Source organism: Psammomys obesus, unplaced genomic scaffold (assembly GCF_907164565.1).
Source record: "Psammomys obesus unplaced genomic scaffold, mPsaObe1.curated_primary_1811, whole genome shotgun sequence".
Classification (NCBI taxonomy): Eukaryota; Metazoa; Chordata; class Mammalia; order Rodentia; family Muridae; genus Psammomys; species Psammomys obesus.
In genome coordinates this window covers 3,132,314-3,151,207 of record NW_026596109.1, presented here as the reverse complement: position 1 = coordinate 3,151,207, position 18,894 = coordinate 3,132,314, and the positions used below count along the sequence as shown (strand labels likewise).

The following is an 18,894-nucleotide window of genomic DNA, read 5'->3' as shown; positions in this document are numbered from 1 at the left end:
AAGAAGAAGAAGAAGAAGAAGAAGAAGAAGAAGAAGAAGAAGAAGAAACAAACACACCCAAGAGGAGTAGATGACAGGAAATAATCAAACTCAAGGCTGAAAATCAATAAATTAGAAATAAAAAAAAATACAAAGAATCAATGAAACGAGTTGGTTCTTTGAAAAAATCAACAAGATAGACAAATCCCTAACAAAACTAACTAAAAGATAGAGAGACAGTACCCAAATTAATAAAATCAGAAATGAAAAAGAGGGACATAACAGCAGATGCTGAAGAAATCCAAAGAATCATTAGGTCTTATTTTAAAAACCTGTATTCCACAAAATTGGAAAATCTAAAGAAAATGGATAATTTTCTTGATAGATTTGCACCTACTATAGTTAAATCAACAGCAGGTAAACAGTTTAAACAGCTCTATGACCCCTAAGGAAATAGAAGCAGCCACAAAAAGTCTCCCAACCAAAACAAAAAACAAAAACAAACAAACAAACAAAGAAAAAAACAAAAAACCTATGGCCAGATAGTTTTAGTGCAGAATTCTACCAGACTTTCAAAGAAGAGCTAACACCAATATTCCTCAAACTATTCCACAAAATAGAAATAGAAGGAACAGTACCAGATTCATTCTATAAAGCTACAGTCACTATGATACCCAAATCACACAAAGACTCAGCAAAGAAAGAAAATTTCATACCAATCTCCTTTATGAACATTGATGCAAAAATACTCAATAAGGTACTTGCAAATTGAATTCAAGAACACATCATCCCACTGATAGGGGAGGTCTTCTTTTCCTTCCCTCTGATCCTAGTCAATTAGGTCTCATCAGGAGTGGCTGCATTGTCTTCTTCTGTGGCCTGGTAATGCTGCTTCCCCCTCAGAAGGAGGTAATTAAAGAGCAGGCCAATCAGTTCATGTCAGAGACAGTCCCTGTTCCTATTACAATGGAACCCACTTGGATACTGAACTGCCATGGGCTACATCTGTGCAGGGGTCTTAGGTTATACTTGGAGAGGGGCATGCACGCAGAGGGTGGAGAAAGGGAGGGATTGGGACGGGAGGAGAGAGGGAACCACAGGGGGGATACAAAGGGAATAAAGTGTAATTAATAAAGAAAAAATGTAAAAATAAAAAAGTCATTAAAGTAACAAAAAAAAAGAACATATCATCCACCATGATCAAGTAGGCTTCATCCCAAGGACGCATGGATGGTTCAGCATACAAAAATCCATCAACCTAATCCACCATATAAACAAACTGTAAGAAAAAAGTCACATGATCATCTCATTAGATGCAGAAAAAGCCTTTGACAGAATCCAACACCCCTTCATGATAATAGTCTTGGAGAGATCATGTATACAAGGCCTATACCTAAACATAATAAAGGCTATACACAGAAAGCCAATAGCCAACATCAGACTAAATTGAGAGAAACTCAAAGCAATCCCACTAAAATCAGGGACAAGACAAGGTTGCTAACTCTCTCCATATCTCTTCAATATAGAACTAGAAGTTCTAGCTAGAGCAATAAGACAACTAAAGGAGATCAAAGAGATACAAATAAGAAAGGAAGAAGTTAAAGTATCACTATTCACTATAGGTGATTTTGGGGGCCACTTATGTATACTATCATAAGTGACCCCAAAAAATTCTGCCAGAGAACTCCTTCAGCTGATAAACTCCTTCAGTAAAGTGGCTGGATACAAGATTAATTTAAAAAAATCAGCAGCTCTCCTATATACAAATGACAAATGGGCCGAGAAAGAAATTAGGGAAACCACACCCGTCCCAATAGCCACAAATAATATAAAGTATCTAGGGGTGACTCTAACCAAGGAAGTCAAAGACCTGTATTACAAGAACTTCAAGTCTCTGAAGAAAGAAACTGAAGGAAGATACCAGAGGATGGAAGGATCTCCCATGCTCATGGATCAGTAGGATTAGCAGAAAAAATGGCCATTTTGCCAAAGACAATCTAAGGATTCAATGTGATCCCCATCAAAATGCCAACACAATTTTTCACAGACATTGAAAGAACAATTCTAAACTTCATGTGGAAAAAAAAAAACCCAGAATAGTAAAAACAATCTTATACAATAATATAACTTCTGGAGGTATGTCCATACTGGACCTCAAGCTATACTGCAGAGCAATAGTAATAAAAACTGCATGGTACTGGCATAGAAATAGGCTTGTTGATCAATGAAATATAATTGAAGACACAGAAATAAATCCACACACCTACGCACACCTGATTTTTGACAAAGGAGCCAAAACCATACAATGGGGAAAAAAGATAGCATCTCCAGCAAATGGTGCTGGTCTAACTGGAAGTCTACACGTAGAAAAATGTAACTAGATCCCTATTTATCACCCTATACAAAACTCAAGTCCAAGTGGATCAAAGACCTCAACATAAAACCAGCTACACTAAATCTGCTAGAGGAGAACGTGAGAGTCTTGAGCTCATTGGCACAGGAGACAACTTCCTGAATATAACACCAACAGCTCAAGCTCTATGATCTACAATTAATCAGTGGGACCTCTTGAAACTGAAAAGCTTCTGTAAAGCAAAGGACACTATCAATAGACCAAAATGGCAGTCTACAGAGTAGGAAAAGATCTTCACCAATCCTACATCTGACAAAGGGCTAATATCCAGTATATATAAAGAACTCAAGAAATTAAACACCAACAAACCAAATAATCCAATAAAAATGGGACATAGAGCTGAACAGAAAATTCTCAACAGAAGAATCTCAAGTGGTGGAGAAGCCCTTAAAGAAATGTTCAATGCCCTTAGTCATCAGGGAAATGCAAATCAAAAAACTCTGAGATTCCATCTTACACCTGTCAGAGTAGCTAAGATAAAAAACTCAAGTGACAACACATGCTGGCAAGGTTGTGGAGAAAAGGGTATCCTCCTCCATTGCTGGTGGGAATGCAAACTTGTACAAACACTTTGGAAATCAAACTGACACCCTCTTAGAAAACTGGGAATAGCCATACCTTCAAGTATCCAGCTATACCACTCCTGGGTGTACACCCAAAAGGTGTCCCACCTTACAACAAGGACATCTGCTCAAGCATGTTCAGAACAGCTTTGTTCGTAATAGCCAGAATCTAGAAACAACCTAGGAGAATGGATATAGAAACTGTGGTACATTTACACAATGGAATCCACTCAGCCATTAAAAACAAGGAAATCATGAAATCTACAGGCCAATGGATGGAACTAGAAAAGATCATTCTGAGTGAGGTAACACAGACCCAGAAAGACATACATGATATATACTCTCTTATAAGCGATCTTAGTCATATAGAACAGGATAGACTACTACAATGCACAAACCTCAAGAAGATAAGTCTGATGGGCATCTTAGGCTTCATATCAGCCCACTAGTTAGGGGAGTGAGGGATATCTCTGATACAGACTATGTCGCCTGTTTTTTGATCACTTCCCCGATAGGACTTTCCTACAAGGCAACAGGGGAGGAAGACGAACTCAGTCCTCATGTGAATAGATGAGCTGGGGTTTCTGGGTAGGGAGCTCCCTATTCTAACGAATAGGGGAGTGGGGATGTGGGAGGGAAGATGGAACTGGGAGGAGAAAAGGGAGGGCCCTATAACCAAGACATAAATTGAATTAATAAAAAAAAATTAGAAAAGCATTGAACACTTGATAAAAATTCTAGTAAAATAATCTACGTTGTTACTGGCTTCTGGAGCTAAAATGTGAGAATGAATTACAAATTAAGGAAGCAGTTTTAAATTTTGATTTTAAAGCTTTATGAGTATAGATAGCATAGTACAATATTCAGGAAATTGACTTCTGGTCAATTTTTTTTTTCTTTTGTTAAATAAAGGAAATGAAAAAACACAGAATACTTTTTTGGATACTTTTTTTCTTCCATTTTGTTTTCCCCTTCCTATTCAGTATTTAGCAACCTAAATTCATCTTTTTTGTTGTTGGCTTTTTTTCCTAAGTTGTGCCAGGCTATGCGTGTCAGACTAGCCTCAACGCCCCCATTCTGTCTTTCAAGTGCTGGAGTTAACAGGTAGCTAAAATTTGACAGTTCGGTCCATTAAAATTTGGCAAATTATCTCTCTAACTTTGTTTTTTTTTTTTGTTTGTTTGTTTGTTTTTTCATACAGAAACAAGAAAACTGAATAGCTTCAGCTCACCTGCAGGAAAGGAATCCATAGCAAAAGACAGTGATGAGTAAGCTTGGTTTTGAAGTCATATCCACTGAATACTATTTAGGAAAAGCCTGACTTTTTTTTTTTTTTTCCCAAGTGACAACTTGAGAAAAGTCATTTACTTTTGTAAATTAAGAGTTTGTAAATGGGCTGAATTATTCTGTCTATCTATACATTTATTTTATATGACTTTCTTAAAGTCTGTTGTTAAGGAAAGTATTTATAGTGCTTTGTTGCTCATGTAGTGGGAATGTATAATGCTTTAACTTTACTATTCAGCATGCCTAGGTCTGGGCTGTATAACAAACAGATCAACTTAGGGTCAAACTAAGGAAACTTTCATTTCACAGTCACATAGACGGAGAGGAACCAGAGAGCCACAAGCAGGGGAAGGTGGGGCAGTCATGTAAGGGCTGTAAGCAGCCCAGGTTATGAGCCAGCACCCATCCCTGTTCACACTGACTTGCCACTGATGCCTTTGAATAAAATCGAGTTTTGCAGAAAGCCCGTCTATCCTTGGAATAATATTTATGTATCTCACATTGGAGTGATTGAATTAGTCAAGGGAGTGACGTTTTTAAAGTGGCTCATATGTTCATCTCATTTACCAAGTGATTTCTGTGTGCCATACCCTATGATGTAAGGTGACATTTCAGCCCACTTAGAGTTCATGGTCTTATGTTGTAAGCTAATAGAGCCTCCTCAACTTAGAAATGAGTTATGTTGGCAAATGTTTTCAAAGTTACTTATGGGGAACTTAGATTCATTTTCCATTCTAATAGTGGTAAAATCTGTAGTTTAAAACCTCAGATTGGATGTCCTTTATTTCATAATGAAAGTGACTAGTATTAGTTACTGAATGCTGTTTAAAGCACTGTACTGAGAAAGGTTAGTCTTCTAGGAAGCCTTGCTTAGCATTTCCTACATCACCTTGTTATTTGCTTTAGGAGGTTTTTTTCTCCCTGCCCACATTCTCCCTGCCACCAAATATGTTCATGTTCTAGGCTTCCCTACTTCACAAATACTATATTTGCAAAGGATTGCTCTTTAAAATTCTTTATTACATTCATTCATTCATTCATTCATTTTGTGTGTTTGTTGTGATGTGTGTGTGTGCGTATGTATGTTAGAGAAAGCATTTGCCACAGTATGCATGCAAAGGTCAGGGGGTAACCTCCAGGACTCAGTTCCCTCCTTTCATCACATGGTCTCAGGGATTGAACTCAAACCATCAGGCTGGTGGCAGGCTCTTTTATCCACTGAGCCATGCCACCCACCCTGCAAAAGGATTTGCTCTTTTTTTTTCTTTTCTTTTTTTAAATAATTTTTTAAAGATTTGTTTATTTCCATTTTATGTGTATAAGTGTTTTGTCTTCAGATGTAGAAGGGGCCTCCAGATGCCCTGGACCTGAGGGCATGTGAGCAGCCCCGGGGGTGCTGGGAACTTAACCTGAGTCCTCTGCAAAAGCAGCAAGTGCTCTTACCCCCTGAGCCATCTCTCCAGCCCCATACTTTTTTTTTTTTATTAAAAATCCTAATTCCTTAATGAAACCAGTCTTGACTAGGTGTTAAGTATTCTTTTTTAACCATTGAAACAGGCAGCATATAAAAATAGCAAAACTCTGAAATTGTGACGGAGAGTAGCAGTAAAAGCAAGCCGCACATAACAGTTGTGAATCTCTGGTAATTGTGTATTTGAAAGTCGATGGCAGCTACCCCAGATGGCTCTCTCATAGAGCTGTGAAATGAAGCAGAGTTAGAAGTAAAGGTGCACGGCAGAGGAGGAGAGGTTTGGACAAAGGTGAAACCACACAAACAAGCCCAAACCACAGATGCCTACCCATGCCAGCTCTGCTTAAACAGCCTTCCCTTCTCGTAGCTTACACCCATTTCTTCCTTCTTCTGAACTCTCTACACTTTTAATGGGATACCCTGGCAGCTTGCTATCACAGAGCAAGGAAGCCGCAAAACCTCCATTATGGGTCACTTAGGAAATTGTTTATGTTTATTAAATTTGTTTATGTTTATTTACTTTCTGTCAACATTTGTTTCTAAAAACAATATTAATTGTTTTTAATATATAAAAAATAATATTAAAAGTATTGCATTTAAGTGGAGATACTTTGAAATACATAAAAATAATGTATATAAAATAATTTTTCCACTTTAAGTTTTTTAAAATTCTTGTCCGAGATCCATTTCTAATTTTTTAAAATGTTTTCTTCCTATTTTGGAAAACCACTATAAAAACTTGATTTTTTTAATCTCAATTTAAATGGAACACATTTATGGATTAGTTATAAATGATTTTAAAATACTGTGGCAGTATTCCCCATTGCTTTTTCATTTGCAAAATATCATGTAGTCAAGAAAAGCATGGGAAAAAGAAGGTACTTGTTTCCACAATGTTCATCAGTCGTTGGTATTTTGGAATCATTGTATATTCACTGTTAAGCCTATACGACACACATTTTACATTTTTTAAAGATTTATTTTATGTGTACGAGTGTTTTGCCTGCATGTATGCATGTGCACCACATGTGTTCCTAGTGCCTGAGGCGGGCAGAGGAGGTGTCAGGTGCCCTGGAACTGGATTTATGGATGGTTGTGAGCCGTCGCGTGGTACTGGGAGCCTAACCCAGCTCCTCTGCAAGAACAGGCGCTCTGAACTACTGAGCCATCTCTCTAGTACACAGTGGAGGTTCACTATGAGATGGTAAGCCGTGCAATTACTAATCAATTTCCAGAGAAAATGATATACAATTAAAATGCCACTTAAAAACATTTTACCACATTTCCTTTATTTGGAGGAGGAAGGGGAAACATGCCACAGTATTTGTGGGGAGGTCAGAAGATGGAACTTGATGGAATCCATTTTCTCCTCCCATGTGGACCCTAAGCATCGAACTCAAATTGTCAGGCTTGGTAGCAGACACCTTTGCTCACTGAGCCATCTCAGAAGCCCAGAATGCCATTTTATTTCATCAGTAATTTTCTACAATATCCTCGGCATTAGTCTTTTCAGATAGAACTTGTTTAAAGGGTATTCAGTAATCTAAGCATTGGAGTTAAAGGAGTAAGATGTTTTAAAGAACATTTTTGTTGAGCTGGGTTAGCTGTTTTCTTCACAGTGGAGGTACTCTGTCTAAGTGACTGATAATTCTGTATAAAGATAGTGCTGATAATATGGGGAAACTGAATCTGAATTCTTACCTCCCACTACAGACAAAAATCAATTCTGAGTGCATTGAAGGCCTGAGTGTAGAAGGTAAAAGAGTAACTATTTTAGAGAAAATATGTAGGGTGCTTTTTATGACCTTGAAATAGTTAAAAGTACTAACTGAAAAGGTGGGGGATTATAATGTAGGCTGGATTATTCAGAAGCTTTTTTATCTTACTATTTGTATTAAACTTATGTGCGTGTATGTGTTTGTGTGTGTGTCTGTGTCTGTGTATTATGTATGTGTGTGGCCATCCGTACAGAGGTCAGATGGCAGCTTGCAAGAGTCCCATCTCTCCTTCCGACATGTAGATTTCAAGGATCAAATTCAGGTCACAAGCTTGGCAGCAAGTGCCTTTACCTGCTGAGCCACCTCACTGACCTGAAACTTCATTTCATGAAAGGATCTTTTTAACAATTTCATGATCACTTCTTTATTTGAAGAGCTCCTGTACTCTAACATAACTCCATTCTCTGGATGGTTGATTTGTTCTCTGTGCCCAGTCAGTTATTCCTTGGAATATACAGGGTTAGAAGCAGAAAGAGTCAGACTTCTCAGGAAGATTCCAAGCCGAGTTATTAGTAGTCATTGTATTCATCACTTGCTGTAGATTCCTATGCATGAGACACACTTTACTTGCAGTAACTTAGCTGTTCGTAGTCCATACAATAAGAAGAAGAATTGGAGACCATCTTGCTATGACACTAGCCTAGCCTTGAACTCTCCAATCTCCCTGCCTCTCCCTTCTTGTATGTGCTGGAATTATGGAATTGTACTACCGGGCCTGATATTTCTTTTCATAGTGTTTTGTTTTGAGACAAGATCTTAACTGTGGTCCAGTTTGCCCTAGAACTTGTTAAATGTTTCAGCCTTTCTGAGTGCTGGGATTACAGACATGAGCCACCACACCCAGCTATTTCAGAAAGGAAGAATGGGAAGACAAGAAGAGAGAGTGAAAAAATGGGGGGGGGGGGCCTCCAGAAAAATATTTTCCTGGGCTCACTTTAGCAATGTATATACTAAAATTGGAACGGTACAGAGATTAGCATGGCCCTGTTCAAGCGTGACATGTAAATTCATGGCGTATCTCACACCAACAAAATCCCTTCCATGGAAGAACACACCAATTGGTTATCCAATACCAAATGGTTAACCCTGAAAACATGTACAAATAACATTATATAGAGCAGGTTATTCAGAATATAATGATAAAAGAAACCAGAGCTCTCAAAGAACAAAGAGGGGGTATAAAAATAATCAGCGGCCAATGAGTATATCATTTTATTCATATTTTAACTTTCTTAATTATGTTTTAATTTCTATTGTGAAATTCGTTTAAAATCACATAGTCTTTCCCTCCTGGGCTGGTGAGTAGACTCAACAGGTAAAGAAATTTGTCGTCATATTTGATAAGGCGCTTTGACCCACCTGATGGAAGGAGAGAGCCGACTGCCACAAGCTGTCCTCAGACTTCCGAGCATGTGCACGCACAGCATAGATGAGTAAATGTGATGAAAGTATTCTGTTGAAAAGTAAAGCAGCTTCTAGCAAAATATCTTTTTTATGAAAATGTTTAGTGCAAATGGAAAGCTAAGGCAAATAGAAACAGTTCTGCAGGCTCTTGTTTACTTAAACCAAAATCTTATGACTTAATCTCTATCCATATTATATAAATAATATATAATTTAATATATAATTATGTGTTTGTATAATTACATGTTATTATTTATAAAATTAGATTTATTAGAATGGCTTACAGGTTGTTGACCAGCTAGTCCATCAATGGCTGTCTACCAACAGAGGGTTCACGAATCCAGTAGTTGCTCAGCCCACAAGGCTGGGCGTCTCAGCTGGTCTTCAGCATCCACCAGAGTCTTAAAGGAGTAAGCTCTAAGGCCAGTGAAGGAAGGACTGGCTAGGGAGAACAAGAGCAGGCAGGCAAAGGGAGAGCAGGCTCCCTTCTTCTGTGTCCTTTACAGGCTGCCAGCAGAAGCTGGGGCCCGCATGAAAGTTAGAGCTTTCCACCTCAAAAGATCTGGATTAGAAGTGTGTCTTGTCACTTCAAATGATTCCTCACAGGTGTGCCAGCCATTTGAATTTTAGTTGATTCCAGATGAAGTCAAATTGACAACCAAGAATAGCCATCACAATTTTATGGAAGAAGGGGTATTTTATAACTACAAACAAGAGTGCCCACTGATAAATTGTTCACAGATGTTCTTCCTAAGCTGTCAGCACTGAAATTTTTTATGTATGTTGTTGTATGTACTTCATGCTTACGTGCATGCATGTTCACATGTGTGCCTTTGGAGGCCAGAGTTTGGTATTGGGTGTCTCTCTGGGTTGCTTTCCACTGTGTGTATACTGGGTGGGACAGAGTTGTATTGTTCACTTGAACCCAGAGCACCTCGATTGCTACCTTAATTTGGGCAAGGAGCTAGGTCCTTGGGGGGGGGGGGGTTTACACTCTGCAGTTCCTGGGAGCCTCACGCACTCCTGACCCTTAGGAGGAGACCTTAGAGGTCACAGTTCGACCCTTCCCACACTACTCCCTGAAGCAACAAGAACTAAGGCCCTAGATGTCAGTTATTAAAGTAGCTTATCTGTCTGCACTTCGCAGTCTGAGGACACTTCATAGACATGTTTTTCCTTTTGGTGTTCTGACATGACATTGTGTCTACAAAGTTCGCACTTGAGGACTCTGTAATTGTGACAAAATAAAAAAATGCAAAAACATCTCATTTGATGTAAATTTCTGATTTTGTGTCGGGCCATGCTCACAGCCTTTAGCCACATGATGCACAGGCCTCAGGTTGCCTGAAAGTCCCCTATTCCTTCAGGATTTGGGCTACCTTCTCAAACTGAGGTTTCAAGAGTAAGGAGATGGCCACAAAATAGATGATTTCTTACTGAAATTCCTATTAATGCAGGAAAATTTTTAAAGAAATGTCATCCATTTATGTCTATCCTCTAATAATTTTCATCTTTTGGAGCATGCTATCATGTCCACGGTCCATGTTGCTATTATTACATGTATCCTACCCAGTTTAAACATACTGTGTGCAGTGTATGAAAATTTTAACCTATCATTTTTCTTTAATACTACAGAAAATTTAATGACAACATATGATTTTGAAAAGCTTTTTAAAACTTTTTCTCATTTTTTTATAAAGTCAATCGTATAGATTTGTGCTGTCTGAAACAGTCGTAGCTAGTCTGAAATGAGATGTTTCAGTGTAAATACACAGCACACTTGAAAAGTACAAAGCTATCTCAGGAGTTTTTGTGTTAATTACATGCTTAATACTTTAAATATTTTGAGCTAAATGTTATTAAAATTTAACTACTTTTATTCCTTTTAATGCAGCTCCTAGAAAATGATGTATGTGACTTCTGCTATCCTTTGTTGTACTGAGATAGTTGTACTAGATCGTGAGGAAATTTCAAATTAGAAAATAACCTGACATTGCAACAATGAGGATCTGATTAAATCATCTTTGGCTTGTTTATTTGATGGTATAGTTCAGCTTTACACATTTAGGGTGTATGCACTCGCACAAAAGTTACACAGTCCATGCCCATGATTCCATCACTAGAGAGGCAGGGGTCAGAGAATTGCTACATATTTGAGGCTAGCCTGGTCTACATAGCCATTTCCAAGCCAACCAGAGTTACACTTTGACACCCTTTCTCAAAAACAAGAACTCTACTCCCAAAAAAGTCTGTTGTGTTCTGTAAAGAAAGCATGATATAAACCAGTGGTTCTCAACCTTCCCAGTGTGAGACCCTTTAGCACAGTTCCTCAGGTTGTGCTAACCCCCAACCATACAGTGTTTTCATTGCTACTTCCTAACTGTAATTTCGCTACTGTTAGGAATCTTAATGTAAATATCTGATATGCAAGGCATCTGATATGCGACCCTTGTGAAAGGGTTGTTCACACCAATGGAGTCGTGCCCCACAGGTTGAGAGTCACTGTTTTACACTTACAAAAAATAAAGTTTGAATCCTAAGGAAAAAAAATCCAACCTGTGGATTAGCAATAAAATCACAAGGTAGAATTGTAAGCAGTTTTTTTTTTCTTATTTCAAATTTAAGAGATTGTTTTTGTAGCTTCTTTACCCTGAACTGTGCAAGCCGTTATTTTTACCCTTCACAGTGGACTATTAACTCAAGAAGGCATGTATGGAAAGGGAAGAGATAACTCTCTCTCTCCTCTCACTGTTGGGTAGAAATGAAAGGGAGAGAATGGACTCTTCAGAGATGAGTAATAATGTATGTTGTGTTTATAAAGGAACGGCAAAATGAAGGAAGAACATTCTGCTGCTTGGACATGTAAAGAAAGGGCTAGAGAACAATCTGTCTCAGAGTAGAATTAGAGCTTCGTGAGCTGACACATTCATGTGCTTAATAACTACATTTGTTTGTTCATTCCTAGATTTATGACGTTGCTATCTACAATTGAAAGATCATCAGAAAAAACTGTGGAGATAATGAAAAATTTAAGTAGTATACAGGTTTGCACTTTTTTTTGCATATAATTTTCATATATTTGCTATCTGTTTTGGAAAGAAAAAGAAAGAAGCCCTATATTTAAGAATCCAGTCAACAGTTTTCACAGTATTATTTATTTCTCATGAGAACCTCCTTAGTCATAACCGTAATATTTAGTTATAACCATATTTAGTCATAACCATAATATTTAGTTATAGCTTTTTCACACTTAAAAGTAATTTTGTAGAGTATGTTTAAGGTTTTTTGTTTTTTTGAGATAGCCCTGGCTGTCCTAGAACTCACTATGTAGACCAGGCTTGCTTTGAACACAGAGATCTGCCTGCCTCTGCCTCTCAAGTGCTAGAATTAAAGGTATGCACCACCATGCCAAGCATGTTTAACTTTTTTTTTTTTCCCAGAGCTGAGGGCCAGGGCCTTGCGCTTGCTAGGCAAGCACTCTACCACTGAGCTAAATCCCCAACCTCCATGTTTAACTTTTTAATAATAATTTTTTTAAACAAAAGACCTGCTCTAAGCTGAACATGGCGATGCACTCACTTAACCCAGCACTCGAGAGGGAGAGGGTGGCAGATCTCTAGAGCCAGCCTGGCCTACATATCAAGTTCTGGGATGGCCAGGACTACAGAGAGAAGTCCTGTCTCAAACCTCTACCATCACCACCACCCCCAAACAAGTCAAAACTAGTATTATTAAGTCATTATAGGGCTTGTAATACTTGACTTTCTAGAAAAACTCATAACTCTTAATTTAAGAATTTTTTAAATTAAGACAATGTATTGTATTTCTTTTGTAAATAATCTCTTAGGTATACAGAGCTTAACTCATTGAAAATGGTTGTCTTTAGGCTTTGGAGGGCAACAGACAGCTTGAAGATCTCATTGGCATTTCCCTAGTACCATGTGTCTTAAAAGGAGAAGCAAAGAAAACCAAAGAACTAAGTAAGAAATATTAATGTAATTTTAAAAGATATTTTTTACTTATGTATTTTATGTAGATGGGTATTTTTGTCTGCATACCCAAGAGGGCATCAGATTCCATTATACATGATTGTGAGCCACCATATGAGTGCTGAAAATTGAACTCAGAGTCTCTGGAAGAGCCGCCAGTGCTCTTAACCGCTGAGCCATCTCCACAGACCCTGTGTTTTTAATAATAGTAATTTTAGAGATAAACTTCATGATTTTTCTCAAGTTTCAGCCTGATGGATCACACATATCCCAGTGCTGTCCAGATAGAGATGCTGTTGCCATCTTTAAAAAGAAAGTGCTTTATCGGGATGTGTTGTTTTATGGCTTTTTCTTAAAGGAAAATATTGCACAGTGAGACTGCGGGCAGGCTTCCTTTGTATTGAGCTCATTTTAAAAGTAAGATATGAAGAGGGCATTACATTGTGCTTGGTACCTATAGTATGTATGGCTTTGAAGTATTTTTTTTCCTATAGAATTGCTTCTTCCAAATAAGAAGAAATTATTTATTCATATTCCAGGCTTGTTTGTTCATAGCCCAGGCTGTCCTGGAATTCAGTGTCTACCCCAGGCTATTCTTGAAGTCACAGAGAGTTTTTTTTCCAGGCTCCAGAATGCTGGCATTACAGGTATATGCCAACCACATCCAAGTATTTTTTGTACGTTCTTATTTAAAAAGAAAAAGAAAAAAAGATGTTTGTGTCTGAGAGCGTAAGTTTAAGTGTGCATACAGGTGGTATGTAGGCCTGAGGTGCCCCATCACTGCCTGTACCTGTGACTCAGTTTCTCCCTGGGCCTGGGACTCAGATGTTCTCATCTAGGCTGGCAGGCAACAAGACATGCACCAGAATCCCAGCTTGTTAACTGGGTACAAAGACCCAAAGTGTAATTCTCTCAGCTGCTCAGTAAGCTATATTCAGCTCTGAGCCATCTCTAGCCCCTTATGGTACTTCTTAATGTGATGGTGGCTTTTGTTTGTTGGTTTTTTTCTCTTTCAGTGACAAAAGTAACAAAACAAAAACTGCTCAAAAAGAAGAATTCAAGAATTCCTCCCAAAGGTGGGGTTGTAGTATTATATTTTATTACATAAAAAGATGTTTTCACGGGGCTGAAGAGATGTCTCATCAGCTGAAAGCACTTGTCACTCCTGCTGAGGACCTGGTGTCAGATCCTAACAACCCACATAGTGGCTTACAACCATCCACAAGTCCAGTTCCTGTGGATCTAGATGTCTGGCCTTCGTACCTCTACAGGCACCAAGCATTCATGTGCTGCTCAGACTTACATATAGACAAAACACTCATACACGTTGAGATAAAATAAAACCTTTTTAAAAGAGAAATGTTTTCATATAATTTCATAAAGTAAGACTTCAGCGTGTGTGTATGTGTCTAGAGATTTATTCATCTTTAAATTTTTACAACTTAGTGAAATGTAAGTATTCAAGGTATGTCCTATTGACTTTCTAAATTCCATCAGTATTCATATCAGCTCCCTTTTCGTCTCTCATTTTATTAACTTGAGTGTTGTCTTTTGTTTGTTTATTTGTTTTGGTTAGTTTCACTAAGGGTTTGTCAAGTTTTTGTTTATCTTTTCAAAGAACCAACTCTGTTTTATTGAGCATTTGCATTGTTGCTGTTTGTCTTTTTGTTTTTCATTTTTACTTCATTAAATCTGCCATGATCTTAATTATTTCTTTGTCCCTGCTTTTGGGTTTGGCTTTTTCTTCTTTTTCATCTATATCATTAATTTATTTATTTGAAATCTCTCTGATTTTTTTAAAGCAGTTATAAAACTTTCTTAATAGAACTGTTTTCATTGGGTTTTTTTGGTATGCTGTATTTTTATTTTCATCCAATTCTAGGAATTTTTAAATTTCCTTTTTGATTCCTTCAATGGCTCATTCATCATTCAGTAATGTGTTATTCAATCTGTATAAGTTTGTATCGGTTCTATAGTTTTCATGTTGTCAATATGTAGTTTTATCCCTTGCAGTCAGATAAAATACAAGAACTTCTTTCAGCTCTTTTGTTGTTCTTATGACTTGCTTTGTATTGTACTAGACAATCTGTTCTAGAGAAGGGTCTATGTTATGCTGTGAAGAATGTGAATTACTCAGTGCCTGGTTAGAATCTTCTATAAATGTCTGTTAGGTCCATCTATGACACTGGTTAACTCAGATGCTTTTCTTGTTTATTTTTGTCTGGAAGACATGTGTGTTGATGAAAGTGGGCTATTGATGTTATCCACTGCTGTGGTATCAATAGGAATAGCCTGATAGAGGCATATATTTGAATGCTTAGTCATCAGGAAGTGGCACTGCTTGACAGGGATTAGGAGGTGTGGCCTTGTTGGAGGAAGTGTGTCACTGGGGAAAGGAGGATTTGAGGTTTCAGAATCCCAAGCCAGGGCCAGTGACTCTCTCTCTTTCTGCTGCCTGCCGATCCTGATGTAGAACTTTCAGCTACCTCTCTAGCACTATGTCTACCTACATACACCGTGATGGTAATAAACTAAACCTCTGAAACTGTAAGCCAGTTCCAGTTAAATGCTTTCTTTTATACGAGTTGCAATGGACATGGTATCTCCTCACAGTAACCGAACACTGAATAAGGCATGCACTGTTAGTGAGTTGGGATTCGTCTGAGTCTCTACATGTAGTAGTATTTGACTTGTGAAATTATGTCCACCCGCAATGCACATGTGTTTAAAACAGCAATGTCCTCATGGTGAATTGTTACTTTAATTAGTATAAAGTGATCATCTTACCTCTTCTAATTTTGGTCTGAAGTCTAGTTAGTCAGATATTAGAACAACAGCACCTGCTTGTTTCTTAGTTCCATTTTCTTGGAATGTGTTTTTCCATTCTTCCACCCTAAGGTAGTGTCTGACCCTTTTGTTTTGTCTTGTTTTGTTTTGTCCGTGTGTGGTGTGTTTTCATGTTCACATAGACACATGCACATATGTGAGTGTGTATGAAGGCCACGGTTTGATGTTGCATGTCTTCCTTGATTGCTTTCCATCCAACATACAGGACAGGGTATGTCACTTGAAAACACAGCTTGCCTGCTTGGCTAACCCAGCTAGCCAACCTGCTGTCTGTCTTCTGTGCACAGGCATTACAGGTGAGCCGCCACACCCTGTCAACATTTACATGGGGATCCAAACTCTGGTCTTCACTTGCACAGCGAGTGCTTTACCCACTGAGCCTAAATGTTAATCTTTGATAGTGAAGTGTGTTCTTAGAGACAGCAAACGGATGGATCCTGTTTTGTAATTCAGTCTGCTACTCTCTGTCTTTTGATTAGCACTGAAGTCATTTATATTCAGAATTATTACTAGAAGTATTAGAGGTGAGCCACCATACACTCTTGGCATTTATGTGGGTACTGGAGATCCAAACTACTGCAGATCTGTCATTTTGTTGATTTTTGATTTTCTTTTAGTGTTCTTAGGATTTCATTCTAAACTGTTCTTCTAATGTTTTTTGTTTCCTGTAGCATCATGGACCTTATTCCAAAGGATTCCTTCAAGTATCTACTTCAAGCACTGTCCCCTGTGCCTGGCCTGACTCAGATAGGTTGTGGTTAGGAAAGCTCTGTGTCACACCATGGAGCTCCATGGACTCTAGGGTGCCTACCTGTGTGTCATGAAATCCTTTGGCCTGTTTCTATCAAGGAAGGTATTTCTTCTGTTATAGCAAATAGTTTTGCTGTGGATAGTATTCTGAGTTACTTCTAAGCCTTTAACATGAAGTTCTCCTTCCTCCATGTTCATGATTTGTAGATTTGGTTTTTTCATAGAATCCTTTATATTCTGTTTATCCTTTCTTATTAATTCAGCTTTGTCATTGTCTGTATATTCCAACTCATCTATCTTGTCTTCAGCCCTCGTGTTCTGTTTTCCCCTTGTTCTATTTAACTTCTAGGTGAGTCTTTCTGTGGAGCTTCCTATTTGATGTTGTGAACTTTGAATTTCTTACACTTCACTTGCTTTTTGTTTTTTCATTCTACTTTTATATCCTATATTGACTTGTTTCTCTTTTATTTTTGTATGTGCATGTAGTGTATATATACAGTACAAATGCTTGTGCGTGTTCATTTGAAGGTCAGACAGAGGTCAGCCGCAGGTATCTTCTCTGTCACTCTCCATCTTGTTTTTTATTTTTTTATATTTATTTTATGTGTATGGGTATTTGGCCTATGTGTCTGTGTGTGTACCACATGCCTACAGTGACCATGGAAGCCAGAAAATGGAATTGGATTCCCTGGAACTGGAATTACAGGTAACTGTGAGCCTCTGCATGGGTGCTAGGAATTGAACCCAGGTCCTCTGCAAGAGCAACAAGTACTCTTGACTGCTGCTCCACCTCTCCAGCCCACCTGTCTTATTTTTTGAGATAAGGCTTTTACCGAACCTAGAGTCCTTTGATCTCCCAGGCTAGTTGCCGTTAGGGATTGGATAGACACACCACAACACCTGGCTTTGATGTGGGCGCTGGGAATTCGATTGATTAAGCCATCTACTAGCATCGGACTCCCGTATTTATTTTAGGTACTTGTATTCTCTTAGAATTCACTCAGGAATTTATGTCTTCTTTGGTATCTTTGGAGCACTTATAATAACTCTTTTGAATTAGTGTTTCGGGATTTCATATAATTCACTCCCATTAGAGGACGTTACTGTGGGATAAATGATTTTTAGAGGAATCATTATGCCTTGGATTTTAATGTTTCTTGTGTTTTTGCACTGAGACTTGCACATCTGGGGTTAAATCTTTGGTTGATCTTCTTTTCTTTCTGTTCTTTCATATGAAGTGTTTGCAATGTAGGAGTGACTGGGTTGTAGGAAGGCTATGGCTTTGTTTTCTGCTAGACTCCAAATCTAGCCTCGTAGTTAGACCCTCAGCCTACATATTCATAGCACCGGGCTTAATCCCTGCCCTGAAGGTAAAACTGTTTTCAAAAACTGTCACTATCAAAGTTAGGCCAGCCCACTGTGAAAATAGAGTAATGGTCAAATTAACCCAATCACATGCTAGCCATTTTAGGGAGTAAAGGAACACTGATAGTACTGTGAGCACTAAGATGTTACTTTTTGTATGTGTGGGAGGGAAAAGCAGAGTGAGACTAGTGATTAGTATTGGCTAATGGAGGAAAGGGGAGAAGAGGGAAAAGTAATAGAAGGGCCAGCGAGGTCAAGGGGGTCATAGAAGATTAAGCGATTTTGGTTAAAGTTAGGGTGAAAAGAGAGAGTAAAGAAATCCAAAAGGCAGTCAAAACCAGGGCTCGCCTATAGGAGGCTGCAATAAGGAAACTGTATGTGCAAAACCAAGCTAGTAAGTTCTTCAGGAAAGTCTATTAAAAAAGATGGAAAAGAAAAGTCTAGAGGTAGATAAAAGGCAGCAGAAGATTTTTTTTTTTTTCCTCTAAGAGAAGGAAAAAGAAGCCCTCAAGGCCTTAGCCTGTCAAAGCCTGGCACTAGCCCATGTGTGTCCAGCCCAGCCTGGGTGAGCATGGGAGAACAGCGGGTCCTTCCTGCACCTACAGCTCCCTGTCCCCTTTATGGCTAGCCTTCATTGCCTTTCTCAACCCATTACCACCTCAATCTTGGATCTGGAGTGTAAGCATAATCTCAGAGTCCTATTCTTGTGGATACTATGATCTCAAGGATGATAGAGATGTCTGTAGAAGAGTCAACCTCTTCGCCTGAGAAACTGGGGTCAGGGGCAATATTGCCTCTCTAGAACCCACTCTTGTCTAAGTCATACTGCAAGAAGTGAGAGCAAACCAATCAAGAATCAAAGTTCTCTTCCAGTCTTCTCTGGGTTCCTAATCTCTACCATCTCACAGGGTGGAATGGGGCCCCCAAGGATGAGCTTCAGAAGGCTTGGGACACAGAAGCCTGGCAGGACTCACTAGGGAGTACCAAGTTCATTGGGAACCTGTGTCTGTTCTCTTACCTTGCTATACACGTGAGTGGATCTGATTCA

At 38.5% G+C, this 18,894-nt stretch overlaps 1 protein-coding gene and 1 pseudogene across 2 annotated transcripts in view; both read left to right on the top strand.

Annotated features, from left to right (window-relative positions):
• Window positions 1-18,894, top strand: part of Itgb3bp (integrin subunit beta 3 binding protein) — a 52,911-nt gene that overhangs the window by 26,504 nt on the left and 7,513 nt on the right. The window contains exons 4-8 of one of the 2 annotated variants that reach the window (XM_055629060.1): window positions 4,157-4,223; window positions 11,861-11,939; window positions 12,782-12,875; window positions 13,901-13,960; window positions 18,755-18,876. In XM_055629060.1, the coding sequence (XP_055485035.1) occupies window positions 4,157-4,223; window positions 11,861-11,939; window positions 12,782-12,875; window positions 13,901-13,960; window positions 18,755-18,876 (422 nt within the window). The remainder of the gene's footprint in view (window positions 1-4,156; window positions 4,224-11,860; window positions 11,940-12,781; window positions 12,876-13,900; window positions 13,961-18,754; window positions 18,877-18,894) is intronic. The other variant, XM_055629061.1, reaches the window with a different exon arrangement.
• LOC129692628 (U6 spliceosomal RNA) lies at window positions 8,422-8,520 on the top strand (annotated as a pseudogene).